A 16,495-nucleotide genomic window follows, 5' to 3' on the forward strand; every position below is an offset into this window, starting at 1 on the left:
TTCTTGATGTCACAAGGAATTAAGGGCTACGGGGAGAATGCGGGTAAGTGGAGTTGAAATACCTATCAGCCATGATTGAATGGTGGAGTGGACTCAATGGGCCGAATGGTCTTACTTCCACTCCCATGTCTTATGGTCTTATGGTCCCCAGGATAGGGGAGTGCAGAGGGAGGGTGTAGGTTTAAGGTGAGAGGGGTAAGATTTAAAAGGGATCTCAGAAGCAACTTTTTCATGCAGAGAGTAGTGTGTGTATGGAATGAATTGCCAGAGGAAGTAGTGGAGGCTGGTACAATTACAATATTTAAAAGGCATCCGGATGTATACATGAATAGGAAGGGTTTAGAGGGATGTAGACCAAATGCTGGCAGATACCTATCCATATACCCATCCAGATGCCTTTTAAATATTGTAATCGTACCAGGCTCCAGTACCTCCACTGGCAGCTCATTCCATAGACGTACCACCCTTTGCATGAAAAAGTTGCCCCTTAGGTCCCTTTTATATCTTTCCCTTCTCACCTTAAACCTATGCTCACTAGTTCTGGACTCCCCCAACCGAGGGAAAAGATCTTGTCTATTTACCCTATCCGTGCCCCTCATGATTTTCCCGACCAATGCTTATCAATTGATCACAACCAACAGTTTAAAATCACATTGCTGCTTGTGTTTCCTATAATACATCAATGATTCATTGGCTGTAAAGTGCAATGTGAATACAATTCTTTCTTTCTTTCTCTTAGTTCAGACCAAGCCCAATACAAAGTCTTTCAGCCATTATCCAGGTCTATATTCCCCATGCTGTACTGAGGGAGAGCTACACTGTTGGGGATGCTGTCTGTCCTTAGTCTGAGAGTTTTGCATAAGGCCCAATCTGCCCACTCAGGTGGAATTAAAGATCTCATTGCACTGTTTTGGAGAAAAGTAAACAAATTCTCCTCAGGATCCAATATTTTTCACTCAATTAGCACTACTAAACAGACCATCGAGTTACTGATTGCTGTTTGTTGGATCTTGCTGTGTAAGTAGGTCAACCATAATAATTGAAATATTGAAGGTTTGGTACATGCTGAGGTTTCAAAATACCAATTCATTCCAACTTACTTTTCACATCGAGCCTGCAGTCTGCTACCGCTTCTCCCAGTGCATTGACTGCTCTACATGTGTAGACTCCTCTGTCAAAGGTGCTGGGCTTGCGGATCTCCAGTGTACAGATCCCTTCGTTGGTCAGAGTTCTGAATTTGGGGTCATGCTCAATCAACATCTGATTCTTCAGCCAACTGATTCTGGGCTTTAAGAGATCATAATAAAGGAGTTTTGTTATCATATTCAATCACTCTAGGAGTCGTGTCTGAGGATATGGGTGTTTGTGGGTTATATGGACGACTGAAAAGACGACAGGGAGTAATACTCAGGGTGTAAGTGTGTGTCTGACCATGAGACTACAACACTCGGCATATGAGAGTGTATCTGTGTCTTTTCTTACCTTGGGATTTCCTCGGACACTGCAGAAGAGTTTGGTGGTGAATCCTACAGTTGCAGTCTTGTCTGTTGGGGGCTGTGTAAACTTAGGGGCTTCAGTGAAATCTTTCTCTTGGTAAATAGGGGCATTATATGGGGTACCTGTAAACAGAGGTGGTCATGAATGTGAGTTATTGATAGAGTTGAACTCTGCTCAGTAGTCATATAATAAATTACCGGTCTTGCAATGATTGGTCCTGGACTGTACAGACCAGGAATGGATGAAGTCCTATTCCAAGATAGTGTTCAGTTTGTGGTGGGTGGATTGTACAGTGTTCACCAAACCCTGAGCTAGGACAGGACAGGGCAGGACAGGTTCCATTCTGTTAAATCAGTAAAAATATTCATTTCTGCATTCGACACACCTTGGACTTCACAGAGAGGTCCATACCTTTGATGAGTTTATTCACACCCACTGTGAGGGCCAGGTGGTGAAGGTTGGATGGGTGGTGATAACAGCCAATCCAGGAAGAGTAATCAACCTAGGATCTGTGATGAGCTCAATATCACTGATGGATCAACCCACAATCAGTGAACAAGCAGGGTTTAGTGATCCACCCAGGATCACTGATCAAGGTGACACGGTGGCTCAGTAGTTATCACTGCTGCCTCACAGCGCCAGGGACTTGGGTTCGATTCCACCCTTGGGCGACTGTCTGTGCGAAGTTTGCATGTTCTCCTCATGTCTGTGAGTTTCCTCCGGGTACTCTGATTCCCTCCCACACTCCAAAGACGTGCAGGTTAGGTGGGTTGACCATGCTAAATTGCCCCTAGTGTCCAGGGATGCGCAGGCTAAGTGGATTAGCCATGGCAAATGCTGGGCTAGAGGGATAATAGGAGGGGGGCGGGTCTGGGTGGGATGCTCTTCAGTGGCTTAGTATGGACTTGATGGGCTGAATGGTCTGCTTCCATACCATAGGGGATTTTATTCTGTTAACCTAAGTTCTGTGATCAGTCAGCCCAGGATCTGTGATCGCGTTGCTCTTTGGGACTCCCTCTCATGCTGCACTTGCTGTGTGCTCACCGATGCTGGAGGGATGGCCCTGATTCATAAACGGTGTAGCTCTCCTCGGCAGCCTGAGGGGAGGGAGCTTCACAATCTGAAGAGACACCCGAGAGATGGAGTTGAGGATACGAGAGGGAGGGGATGGAAGCAGGACTTTCAGTCGTCTGGGTTTCTCTCGTACAAACCGAACCGATTTTAGATAGGTTACGAAGTTGTGCCAGTGAAGGTGGTCACTATGAGAGAGGCAGGTAACGTCAGAGGGTTTCAAACAGTGGTCAGGCTCTGCAGTGTGGGACTAAATGGGGTGGGCTGTCTAACAGCATGGGGCTGGGGGACTGTTGTGGAGAGCATGGTGTAGCAGCCGGGGGCTTGAAAAGCAAGAAGGAGGAGTTGGACAGAGCAGGTCCTAGTATGTGGAGGGTGCTGCACAGTGTAGCATTCAAGGGTAGGGGAGGGGTCCCAGAGCTGAGATCAGAGAAAGCAGGGCTAAGGAGTGGTAGTCGGAAAGTGTGTGGATGCAGGGGCTATGTGGTGGACGTCACAACATCCCAATATCTCACGAGCCATTCAGTAAAGGGTGTTCCCTCAAGAATGGGCTTCTCACCTCCTTTTACCTACTCAGATCACTGGTCTCCAAATACTAAAACTAAAACATCAGTGAACACAGAGGTCCACTGCTTTCACTGACCGACCCACCTCCTGAGATCAGCTCAGTTCCCTACCCAGTGGCCTGTCTCCACCAAAACCAGATGTTGCAAAGTTTAATGCAATTTTCTGTTCCCCCTCTGACTGGGGCAGTGAGTCAGACACTCCTTGGAGAGGCTGAGGCTGGTTGACTGGTTGTTTATCTGGGAGTGAGCTCTCACTTATTTTGGGGATGTTGGCTGTATCCTTGCACTGTGCTGCTGTCTCACTCAGTCCACATAGGTTCTCAGAGAAGACCCGGAAGTTGTAGCAATTGCCCATCACCAGGTTGGAGACAGTGTAGGAGCAGGAACGGCACTTCTCAACCACAGTGAACCATTCCTGATGGAAAAAGAAAACAGAATATGTGCATCAGAGACTTTGTTCATACACTTTGTGCCCTGTGTCTCCCAAAGACCTTACGACATATGAGAACACACCAATAATTAGCCAGACTAAGTGGGCAGGCTGAAAAGAAACTGCTCTCCTCAGAGCAGAGAACATTCAGGACAAATTTGATGAAGGTGTTCAAATTCTTAAGGAGTTTTCAGACTACAGAGGGAAAAAAAATCACCACTGAGAGAGGTGTTAGCGATCAGAGGACATAACGGCACAAGGTACCATGAGCATAAAAAGTGAAAGCAATGCTGAAAATCAGAAATAAAAATAGAGCATTGTGGAAATACTCAGCAGGTCTGTCAGCCTCTGTGGAAAAAGAAAGAGAGTTAAGGTTTCAGATCGGGCACTGTGACAGGATGGAGTTTTATTTTTACTCTTTCACAGAGAGTTGTCATCCGGAACACACAATCAGAAAAGACAGCAGGAATTGGTGTAATAGGAACTCTCTTCAGGAAATTGAATAAATACTTGAAGTTGAAATATTTTTATGGCTATAGGGAAAGAGCAAACAACATGCTGCAGTTTTTTCAACAGTTTTAATTTAATAACATAAAATAAAGGCACTGAACAGCCAATCTGATTCACTTCGCATGATGTCAAAAACCAGTTGGTGGCACTGGACACCGCAAAGACTATGGGCCCTGACAACTTTCTGGCTTGTGCTCCAGAAATTGCCAATCCCCTAGCCAAACTGTTCCTGTACACCTCCAACACTGGCATCTACCCAACAATGTGGAAAATAGCCCAGGTACATCCTGTACATAAAAAGCAGGCAAACCCAACGCAGCTAATTACTGCCCCATCAGTCTACTCTTAATCATCAGGAACGTGATGGATGACCTGCTGAGGAACACCCAGTTTGGCTTCTACCAGGGTCACTCTGCTCCTGACCTGAATACTGCCTTGGTTCAAACATGGACAAGAGATGTGAATTCCAGAGATGAGGTGAGAATGACAGCGGATGACATCAAAGCTATCTAGTGTGACAACAAGCAGCCTAGCAAAACTGAAATCAGTAGGTACGAGGGGGAAAACACTCCACTGGTTGAAGTCATACCTGGCTCACAGGAAGGTGGTTGTGGTTGTTGGAGATCAGAGTCTAGAGTGGTGCTGGAAAAGCACAGCCGGTCAGGCAGCATCCGAGGAGCAGGAAAATCGACGTTTCAGGCAAAAGCCCTTCGGTTCTCGAATGCTGCCTGATTGCCTGTGCTTTTCCAGAAGCACTCTAGTCTAGACTCTGATTTCCAGCATCTGCAGTCCTCACTTTTGCCTAGTTGTTGGAGGTCAGTCATCCAGGACATCTCTGCAGGAGTCCCTCAGGGTAGTGTCCTTGGCCTAACCACCTTCATCAATGACCTTCACTTGATCATAAGGTCAAAAGAGGCAGTGTGCAATCATCAGGGAACAATGTTCAGCACCATTCACTACTCCTCAAATACTAAAGCAATCCATGATCAAATGCAGCAAGACTTGAATGCTATTCAGACTTTTTGTGTACAGGACATACCTGGGCAACTTTCCATATTGTTGGGTAGATGCCAATGTTATAGTTCTATGAAAAAACTTGGCTCAGGGTGTGGCTAATTCTGAAGCACAAGTCTTCAGTACTAATATGTAAGAGTATCAGGTTCCAAAGCCTCTACAGTATCCAGTGGTTTCAGCTTTGTCTTTTACAATGATGTGTTGGGCCCCCCTCCCAGCCACCATTAACCATGGGGATATTTGTGGAGGCTCTTGCTCCACTGAGTTGTTTAATTATCCCCCAGGACTGCAGAGCATCGATCTGATCTGAAAACAACAAAAACTGGAGATCACAGTGGGTCAGGCAGCATCCCAGCTGAAGTGAAGTGTGGAGGGACAGCACTTATGCTATAGTTCAGAAGGGGTGGAGAAAAAATGTTAGTAGTTTACATTAAATGACTGGAATCACTTAATGTAAACTACTAACATCTTTTCTCCACCAGCACCCACTACCCCCATCACCTGCCCCCAAAACTACAGCATAAATGCTGCCCCCTCCACACTTTACCTTAGCTTTGATGAAGAATCATCTAGACTCTAAATGTTAGCTTGCTGTCTCTCCATGGATGCTGTCTGAGTCGCTGTGGTCTCCAGCATTTATTGTTTTCAGCACAGATTCCAGCAGGTGCAGTAATTTGTTCTTAGATCTGATCTGTTAGTCATGGAATCATTTAGAGTCGAGATTAGGGTAGTGCTGGAAAAGCACAGCAGGTCAGGTAGCATCTGAGGAGAAGGAAAATCGATGTTTCGGGGAAAAGCCCTTCATCCTGCTCCTCGGATGCTGCCTGACCTGCTGTGCTTTTCCAGCACCACTCTAATCTTGACTCTAATCTCCAGCATCTGCAGTCCTCACTTTTGCCTATGGAATTATTTCGCTCTGTCAATCATTTGCTGCGTACACAGTTTAGCAAGTTGTCCTTTCTTTCTGGTTTCACCAGGGTAATACCTCATTTTTAAATATACCTGGCCCTACTTCTGGCATGCCCTCCTACTCTCTTCATTGGACCTGGGCTGATGGTGACGGTACAATGGGGAATAGGCTGGGCCATGAAACTGCAGATTATGCTGGAGTATAAAATAATCATTTATTGTCACTTGTATTTTTACAAAAAAAATACAATGATAAGTGTTCATGTCACCATACTCCAGCACCTACGATTCAGTAATAACAGAAATTGTATATTTAAAAAGTTAAGAGATTGTATATGGGTATAATCTAGAGATGGGTTTAAAGAATTCAAATGATCTGACAGCTTGTCCCATTTTAGGATTGTCCTTGGCAGTTTGTTGATACATAAATGGAAACAAATTGCAGTTTCTGTGGATGACTTTGTAGCTTGTGGGGTGGGGGGTGCAGCAAGTATTTGTTTCTGTCAATTTCTATCAATGCATTCCATATTTTACAGGACAGTGAGTCTATTTCCCCACCTCCCCGTTTTGCTGTATTGATTCTTATTTCAAATCTTTGATCAAGGATGTGACAATGATGTTTCTGTCATTGTTGAAGCCACATCCCAAGTTGTTAGATCTGTTTGAAGTCTGTCTCATTTAGCATGGTGACAGTACCACGCAACATGATGGAGGTATCCTCAATGTGAATTCAGCTGTATGTCTCCACAAGAACTGTGCAGTGGTCACTCTCTCTAATACCATCATGGTATCTGCTGAAGGCACATTGGTGAGGAGGAGGTCAACTAGATTTTCCTTCTTGCAGCAATGTCCTTTAGAGTTCTGTCACTGAGGATGCAACTGAGCCACTGCTGACAAAGGTCATTGAAGTTCCCTACTCAGACTGCTCTTAGTACCTTCAGTACTGCTTCCAAATGGTGTTCAACATGGAGGAGCACTGATTCATCAACCAAAGGAGAACTATGCAATAATCAGTACAGGGTTTCCTTCCCCATGTTTGACTTGTTGCCATGAGACTTCATGGGGTCCATAGTCAAAGTTGAGGACTCCCAGGACAACTCCCTCCCAACTGTATGCCACTGTGCTGCTAACTCTGCTGGGTCCATCCTTCCAGTGGGACAGGAGATATTCAGGCATGGTGATGGTGGTGTCTGAGACAGCATATGTAAGGTATGATTTGTGAATATGACTGTTGCTTGACTAGTCTGTGAGATAGCTCTCCCAATTAGTGAGGAGGATTAGCCAGGTCAGTTGATCAGGACATGCCTTTACAGCCGGGGGCTCGATGCAGGTTTATTCATTATTCAGTTTTCTGTAGTGGCTTAATACAGTTGTATTGGAATAATGTACTATCTCTAGATTTTCAAAACCTTTGATAAGTTGTCCCATAATAGACTGCTGAATAAGCTGAGAGACTGTGGAGAAGGGACAAATGCCCGAATGATAGGTTGATAGAGCCATAGACATAAATAGATAGTCATAGAGGTGAGAAAGAAAGTGGGTAAGTGACACCACATTGCTGGATGAGTTTGGAGAAGGGGCTTGTGACTAATGGAATGGGTTTTTTTGTTCAGCCAGTCCCAGTTATGATTGGTTCATGGCCTCACATGGGTCTGTACTCAGATTCCAGCACTTGAGGGATGTGAGATTTGGTTCTTTAGCACTCTAGCTTCAGGGCCACATGGAAGCTTACTACAACTTGGGAGTCACCGAGACAATGGGGGTCTGGACTTTCTTCATCCAGCTGTGAAGATAAACACATCCTCATTATTGATCAAAGCGAAACTAATCTACAAAACTAAGCTGGCTCATGTCACTGCCATTCTGGTCACTAACTGGTGTAGTGTTGAGTCAATTTCAACTCCCCACCCCATGGTGCCATCAGCTGATGATGCACCAGGGTAGAAGAGGACTGGCACTGACAGGATTGGCATCATTGCGTGGTTTCTTTGGGATCTCAATGTATTGGTGGTCTCTGCACAGAGATGAAAGGGACAGAGATTGTGAGTTCCCGTAAAATCCCTGGGATTCATTAAAAACAAAGTCTAGCAGTTTTAAAATGAAGTTGGAAATAGGTCCCTTTTCAGATGAGGACTAATTCCATTGACCATCTCAGGCAAAGGACAGGCAAGCACCAGAAGCTGGGTAGATACCAGATCCTGGCATCATTTTCAGTTCAGCTGACTGGCCTCATAGGAGCTAAATAGCAATGTGAAGCCCAATGGGTAAAGGGAATAATTGGTCTCTTTGATATCTCCTCAACATTATGGTGTCAGAGCTCCCACTTTAGACCACAGCAGCTCAGGCAGTGATGCTGTAGATGAGATTCCTGACATATGCCCTGGTTGTTCACTGCAATACATATAGCACTGTGATTTGACGCTAGTTTGTGCCAGTGTCCCAGTCAGGGAAGCAGGGGAGACCAGAGACAGATTACTGTGCTGGGCTGCTGACTGCACGGTGAGAATCACTCTCTCAGAAAAAAGCAGAAGTCATTGTCTCAGTCAGCTAACTGGCTTTAGTTACAAGAACTGAAACTTCAAAAGCTAGCACAAATAGAAATAAATACTGATAGTGACAGCCCCTTTCACAACTTCACCATTTCTTTTTACAGTTAATTATGTACTTCAAATCACTGTTACAGTCATTTGTTTAGCACAGCAAGATCCCAGAATCAGCACGGTGTTAAAATGACCTTATTAGTGATGCTCCCTGACAGATAAATATAGAGATCAGGGAGAACTCCTTTGCCCTTGTTTGAATATTCCTGAGGGAGTCTTCCTGAGAAGAGCAGATGGGACTCAAATTCCTGTCTCCTTCAAGTGATGGACCCTCTGAAATTGTCACACTCACTCAGTCCTGCTGCAATGGACCACCAGCTTAGATTCTGCAGTCAAATCCCTGATCCACAACTTCAATCCAAAATATTCTCATCCGGACTCACTTTCAGGATGAATGAGAATTTGGCTCGGAGAATAGCAACAAGGAAGTTTGAAGTTGAGGTTTTGTTAGAATAGAAAATAATTATCTCATTGTGGGAAACTTGTCACTTTGATCAATTAATGCAAAGGACAAGTGCCTAATAAAGGGTCAAATTGATGTTGCTCTAGTTACCCCTGTTTTCTTGTCAGCTTTCTGAATAGTGTAGCCCTTGATCTCAGCATTTCCGTTGTCAGTAGGTGGCTGCCATTCCAAAGCCACATTAAATCCCCACACGTCCACCATCTTCAAGTTCCGTGGAGGGCCAGGTTTCTCTGCAAAGTCAATTACAGTTACCCAAATCAGTGATGTACCTTAACACATGATTCCAAGGTGATAGCCAGCCTCTTTTGAGTGTAGAGCAGCTAAACTATGGGATGAAACCTCTTCCCATCATAGTTTCCCCTCTTCCTGGCTCTCATACCGACATCTGATTTTAAGGGTGAGGATCCTGGAAGATATCCCATTCATTGCTCTTTCAGTCTAGCCACTGGAAGCTGGGCAATAATAGGAAGAACAGGCCAGTTCCTCTGACCACTCTTGTAATGATTTCTTCCCTTCGACCCCATGTAAAGTTTGACATTTTGGATCTGGGAAGCTTCAAAAATCTTCCAGAGTATGGCTTGGGCTGGCATTTCCATCTCAGCCCACCAGAGCATCGCATTTTACAAATTTTAAGAACGCATTTTCTTAATTTGCTGCAAAGGGATTGGAACTCAGAGCTAGATCATTTCTATTCTGTATCCTAAGGCATTTAATTGCATCTTGGTTCTATTACAGGCATAGAGGTCTCCAGCTCAAAAAAAGACCCTTCAGCTCATAGTGGGAAAAAAAAATGAGCACCTATCTATGTTAATCCCATTTCCTCACACTTGGCCCATAGCCTTGTATGCCTTGGCATCACAAGTGCACATCTAAATCCTTCTTAAATGTTTGAGGGTTTCTGCCTCTACCAATCTGAGAGACAGTGAGTTCCAGGTTCCCACCATCCTCTAGATGAAATGGTTCCTCCTCACATCTCCCCTAATCCTTCTGCCCCTTACCTTAAATCTATGTCCCCAGTCAGTCATCGATCCCTCCATCAAAGGGGAAACATTTCTTCCTGTCTCGCCTATCTATGCTCCTCCATTTTATCCATCTCAATCATGTCCCCTCTTAATCTCCTCTTCTGAGGAAAACAACCCCAGGCTGTCCAATCGGTCTACTATTTCTCATGCCCAACAGAAATGGATGGTTAGTTACAAAAAAACAATATGAAAGGGCATTTCTCAAAGCACATTTCGCAAAGTCTAAACATCACAAATCACTTAATGAAAGCTGCTAGAATATTTTGAGGTGTTGAGTAAAGGAAACACAGCAGGCAGTCTGTGCCCAGAAATCCCACAAGGAGATAGTCACCAGATCATTTATTGCGAAGATAAATAGTATGAGTGATAAATGTTGACTAGGATATCATAGCGAGATGGCTCCTACTGCTCTTTGCACAAGTGCTGTGGATTTTCATTTAAATTTGCATTCACCACAAAGCACACAGGGCTCAAGGTAACATCTCATCCAAAACATAGCATGTCTGACAAGACTACATTGCACCACTTCACTGAAGTGTTAACCTGAATTTTGTGCCCGATTACTGGACTCAGACTTACTTGAAGTCACAAAGCTTCTGACACAGAGAGAAGCTGGCACAATCATATTACTGTGCACTGCCAGAATCCACTTATAACAATTGCATTTCAATTCAGATGATAGTTCTAAGTATTGTATATTTGCTTACCCACAACCTGGATGTCAATGACTACTTCATCCACCAGGGTGTTTATTTGTGCCACCAGCTTATATTTGCCCGAATCCTTTCTTTCGAGTTTCCTGATGAATAGGATAGTATCCATGGGACTATTCCTGATGTTTACATGTGCCTCGTCCATGGGCTGTTCATCCTTTGTCCAAGTGATGGTTGGCTGAAGATTGCCCTGAGGATTTGGGAGCAGAAATGTGTTTTTAATTGAGGGAAGTGAATGGAACAGTAGGTGCTGTGAGTAGGTTGGTCATGGTGTGTTAGTGGGAGTTGTTTTATAAGAGTCGCAATCACTAGCCTCCTCAACAGGATCAGGAATAGGACCAGGAGTACAGAGGTGTACACTGTCTGGGATCCAGGTCAGACCAGAGGCATACACCACACACACACACCACACACCAGGTAAAACTAACACAGAATGCGGAAGAAACTGAGCAGGTTTGGCAGCTTCTTGGAGAGAGATACGGACACAGGTGCGCATACATGCACATACACACACAGACGCTCTCTCATACACCCCCCACACTCACATACACCTTCTCACAGACTTATACCCCTTTACACTCACACACACCCCCATACACACCCCCCCACATGCAGACACACAGGTTTGTGGGGTGAATTTGTACTTGCAGAATTACAGTTTATTTTGTTCAAAAACTGCATGAATCCATGTAAGATTCTGCAAATCCCTTTTTTAGAAATAGAATCATTTCGAACATTGAGGCACAGACAGTCTCACACAGGGCACCTCACACCTTCAATGTATTATCTGAGCCGGCAGGACACCTATTGTTAAAGCTCACTTGAAAATGTAACTTTTAAAAAGTTCTGTGATTTACATATGAAAGAACTGAAACCAACATGATCATTCTAAAAGATTAAAAATCACACACCAGGTTATAGTCCAACAGGTTTAATTGGAAGCACCAGCTTTCGGTGATCACCTGATGAAGGCGCGGTGCTCCGAAAGCTAGTGTTTCCAATCAAACCTGTTGGACTATAACCTGGTGTTGTACGATTTTTAAACTTTGTACACTCCAGTCCAACACCGGCATCTCCAAATCATTCTAAAAGATGAGACTTAACAAACAATCCAAGTCTTTTTCAATATATCATTTGAGTTGTATCTCACCATAAACTTTTGCTATAAATTCTGTGTCTTATGATCTTATACTCCATAACCACCTGATGAAGGAGCAGCACTCTGAACACTAGTGCTTCCAAATAAACCTGTTGGACTATAACCTGGTGTTGTGTGACTTTTAACATTGTTCACCCGAGTCCAACACCAGCATCTCCTAACCATCCACACTGTAGGGATTCTCTGAAAGGTTGTAGTTTGTGGTTAGGGGGATAGGGCATGTTTACAATATTTACTGAGTACATTATGTCAGTGTTTATGGAGGAAGAAGAAACTAATAAAATATCAGTAGAAACAGGAAAAAGAGAGAGAGAGAATGGATGGAGAGAAAATTGATAAGCAGGATATAGTGGAAAGGCAGGGTATGCCTTAACTCCTTAATCCTGCTCTGCATCGCAGGATTACTGGGAAATTCAAGTGAAAGTAAATGAAGGGCTGACCGTAATCCTCTGGTTTCTTGGGGAGGTGCAAGAAGAGTGGAGAGGCCAATTTGATACCCTGGCTCAAGAAAGGGAGCTAAGATTTTCCTATAAACAGGCTGGAAACTTTAAACACCATGTGGCGAATAGATTTCAGAAAGAATCAATTAAAAAATTCATCATCAGGAACTCAAAGGTTTGGGTTAATTTAAGAAGAGCCAACATGAATCTGTGAAAGATGATCATGCTTGACTAACTTAATGGAATTTTTTTGATGAAGTAATGGAAGGTTAGTCAAGACATTGTGGCAGATGTGGTATATATGGATCTTTTAAAAAGCATTTCACAGAATAACACAAAGAGCTGCTGAACAAATATTGAGGCTTGTGGAATAGCGGGTCAGTGTCAGCTTGAATTTATACAAAACACCTTGAGAGCAGAAACAATGAGTCATTTTAAATCACTGTTTTCCCCAAAGTTCATTGACAGGACCAGTGCGTTTGAATGTAGAGCGACATTCCAAATTTGTCGATTCCAAATTTGAGATGCAACAAACTGCAAGCATGATACCAGTCAATGACAACAGGATATGGATAAGCTCAGAGTGAGCAGACAAATGGCAGATGTAATTAATGAACAGCAGTGTGAGCTGATATATTTTGGCTTAGAGGATAAGGAAAGACAGATTGGACCTAATGGCACAGTTTTAAAGAATGTACAGTGACTGAAATAACTGCACAGATGCTGATATCTTGTCACCAAGTCACTCTTTATGCACACGTGCATAGTACTTGACACTGGGCTGGTTTCCTAAGAGCCGGCTCTCAGTGAGCAGAACCCCTGGCACTCCTGTTTATATCTATCAGCCAGGGCTCACTGATTGGACCAGGTTAACAGCATCAATCAGGGAATACATATTCTGTGAGATCCACCTGGCTCACCTCGTTACAATCATGGCAGTGACAAAGTGACCTACGGTTCATGTGCACTGTTATTTTTAGTTTGAGAGAGCAATTAGAATCATAAAATGGTTGTAGTACAGACAAAGCCACAGAGCCCATTAAGACTGTGCCTGTGCACTGCAAGAGAAAGTCACCCCACTCCATTCCTCAGCATTTCCCAAAGCCCAACAAATGTTCTCCCTCATAATCTCCAACTATCTTTTGAACATTTCAGTTAAAATCTGCCTCAGCCACACTCAATTATTAGAAAAAAAGACTTTTCCTCATGTAGTTGTTGCTTCTTTTAACAATCACCTTCCACCTGTGTCCTCTTATTCTTAACCCTTCCACCCTTGAGAACAGTTTCTCACGAGCTGCTCTGCCCAGGTTCCTGCTGGTTTTGAGAATCTCAATCAAATCCCCTCACTTCTCCAAGGAAAAAGTCCCAGTTCTTCAATCCATCTATGTCCCTGAAGAAACTCAATTTTTCCTAAAACCTTTTCTGCACTATTCCTAACTGCCTATATATCATTCGTGAAGTCATCCCGGAAGTGAACACATTCTCTGCCTGAGGCTGAACTGGTTTTAAACAAGTTTGCTTCATGCTTTTGTACTATATTTTGTACCCTACAATTAAACCCAGGATACTGTATGTTTTAGCAACTGTGCTCTCAACCAGTGTTCTCACTTTAACTATGTCTGCACAAAAACGTCCTGATCCCTCTGCTCCTGCCTCCCCTTTCGAATTGTCCCCTCTGTTTTATATTCTTTGTTTTTTTCCTTCACACCTCTGCATCAAATTTAATCTACCCTGTGTCCCCATATCTATGATATCTTGACATTCATCACTTAAAGAATATGGGATCTTAAGCGTCATGAATAGAGGTAATGAATATAAAAGCAAGGACGTTATGCTAACCTTTCATAAAACTCTGATCAGGGCACAACCAGATTATTGTGTCCTGTTCTGGTTGTCACACGTTAGGAGAGATGCAGTGCTTCTTCAGGGAGATTTGCTTAAATGGTTCTAGGCATAAGAAATTTTTGTTACAAGGTTTGGTGAGAGAAGCTGGGATAGTTTTCCCTGCAGCAAACAAAACTGCAATTTGTCAGAGGTGTACAAGATTAAGACAAAGCTGTTCCCATTATCTCATGGTACTAACCATGTGGGAAAAGTGTAAGTTTTGGGGCAAGAGATACAAGGAGGAAGAACCTTCTCCCTCCCCAGTGAGTGTTAATGTCCTGGAACTCGCTGCCTGAGAGGGTGGCAGACATGGAACAATTTCATGATTTAAGAAATAAGTGCTCAGGGTTACAAGAATAGAGGCAGTGAATGGGCCTGACTGGATTGTTCTGCAGGGAGCTAGCATGCGCTCAAAGGGCTGTGTGGCTTCCTTCTGTGCTGGAATGACTTTAATATTATGATTAAGATTGTCAATGATATGAAAATTAGCGATGTGATCGAGAGAGAGGAAGACATGATGAAAAACCACGGTCTGGTGGACAGAAGTGACAAATGGAATTCAATCTGGACAAGTGTGAGTGTAAGGACTTGGAGCGTCCAAACTCTTTGAACCACCTTTTGATGATTACAGTTAACATTGTGTGATGTTTGCCACAGTTATGGGACTTGAACCTTCCTGAAGGTTTCGGCAATGAGGATGTGAATCTGGGCAGGTTTGTTGATGGTATAATGTTACCACTCACTGGGTTGAAGAAAAACCTACAAATGACTTACTCTGGTGAACACACAACTCTTATACTGAAGGGCAGGCTACAGATTGTTGCATGTCAGTGAAGAAGCAACAATAATCATTCACTTACCTGTCTGCTTTCTCTGTCCCATTTGTGATCTGTCCAAGATTCCCTGTTGGATCATCCCATCAGGCTTCACCCTGGAAATGTGAGTATCAATGGACAAGCCACTATTCTTTCCTCTTCAGTTGTCTCCCTGAAGGCAGGTCCTTGGTGATTATGCATACCTAACTATGGCAAAGTACCATGATCCTTTACTCTGGATAGGGCAAGGAGGCAGGTTCCTGAGCCAGAATGGCAACTGAATCCAGTGTTGTTGACATTAATCTGATTCATCCTTTGTTAGCTGTCTAGACATGGAAGAATCTAGGACCAGAGGGCAGAGTCTCAGAATAAAGGAGTGCCAATTTAAGACTGAGATGAAGAGAGATTTCTTCCTTCAGAGGGTTGAGTGTCTTTAGAACTCCTTGCTCTGTGCGGTAGAGTCCTTGTGTATGTTTCAGGTCAAGATAGATAGATTCTTGAACAGTAATAGAAATTGAAGGTTATGGAGAAAGTGCTGAAAAGTGAACATGAGGAATGTTGGACTAGTCCATGATCCTGTTGAATGACAGACCAGGCTTGAAAGGTAGAATGGCTTACTCCTGTGCCTTTTTCTTCTGGTCTTATTATAGGCAATGGAGCTAACCGTTCCACCCTCAGTCCCCAAGTCTACTACAACTCAGATTGACCATAGCAGGTTCAGAGTGGAGGGAGAACAGGTCAAGAAATGAGAGAAGCTGATTTCATGATGTTAAAAATCCATATATTTGTTGGCAAGAATTGGTTGAAAGGAATTTGATATTACGTCATATTACGATGTGAAAGAAATGGTTATTGAGTGGAAAGAAAAGCTTCAAATTTTCAAAAGAAAATCTTTGATACAAACTTATTTTTAAAGCAAAGAAAATTATTATAAACATAAAGCATTTAGTGGATTTGCACAATGACTCAAAACTGAATATTTACTGAACAGTTAGGAACTTAGAACAAATCGATGGTGTTAAATAAGTTACTTTCACTTGCTTCCATGTAAGCTTATTTTATTATATAAAGTAAGTTTGCTGATTTAACTTGAATTATATGAACTGGGAGTACTATTGGTTTAACAAATTTAGACCATAACAATACTAATCTTTAACCCAACAGTTCATTATGACACATTACCTGTCTGAATTGGCTCTAACCCATTGGTCGGTATAGGACAGATGTTAGGGGTAGATTCTTTACTCAGCGAGTCGTGAGTTCATGGAATGCCCTGCCAGTAGCAGTGGTGGACTCTCCCTCTTTATGGGCATTTAAACGGGCATTGGATAGGCATATGGAGGATAGTGGGCTAGTGTAGGTTAGGTGGGCTTGGATCGGCGCAACATCGAGGGCCAAAGGG

At 43.3% G+C, this 16,495-nt stretch overlaps 1 protein-coding gene across 3 annotated transcripts in view; it reads right to left on the bottom strand.

The window, feature by feature from the left end:
- The window catches only part of LOC140467253 (myosin-binding protein H-like), a 48,503-nt gene that overhangs the window by 22,431 nt on the left and 9,577 nt on the right, over positions 1-16,495 (bottom strand). For all 3 annotated transcript variants that reach the window (XM_072563497.1, XM_072563499.1, XM_072563498.1), the window contains exons 5-9: positions 10,790-10,985; positions 9,151-9,290; positions 3,390-3,549; positions 1,483-1,619; positions 1,101-1,287 (exon numbers count right to left, since the gene is read on the bottom strand). In XM_072563497.1, the coding sequence (XP_072419598.1) occupies positions 1,101-1,287; positions 1,483-1,619; positions 3,390-3,549; positions 9,151-9,290; positions 10,790-10,985 (820 nt within the window). The remainder of the gene's footprint in view (positions 1-1,100; positions 1,288-1,482; positions 1,620-3,389; positions 3,550-9,150; positions 9,291-10,789; positions 10,986-16,495) is intronic.

The sequence above is a fragment of the Chiloscyllium punctatum genome, chromosome 45, assembly GCF_047496795.1.
Source record: "Chiloscyllium punctatum isolate Juve2018m chromosome 45, sChiPun1.3, whole genome shotgun sequence".
Taxonomy (NCBI): Eukaryota; Metazoa; Chordata; class Chondrichthyes; order Orectolobiformes; family Hemiscylliidae; genus Chiloscyllium; species Chiloscyllium punctatum.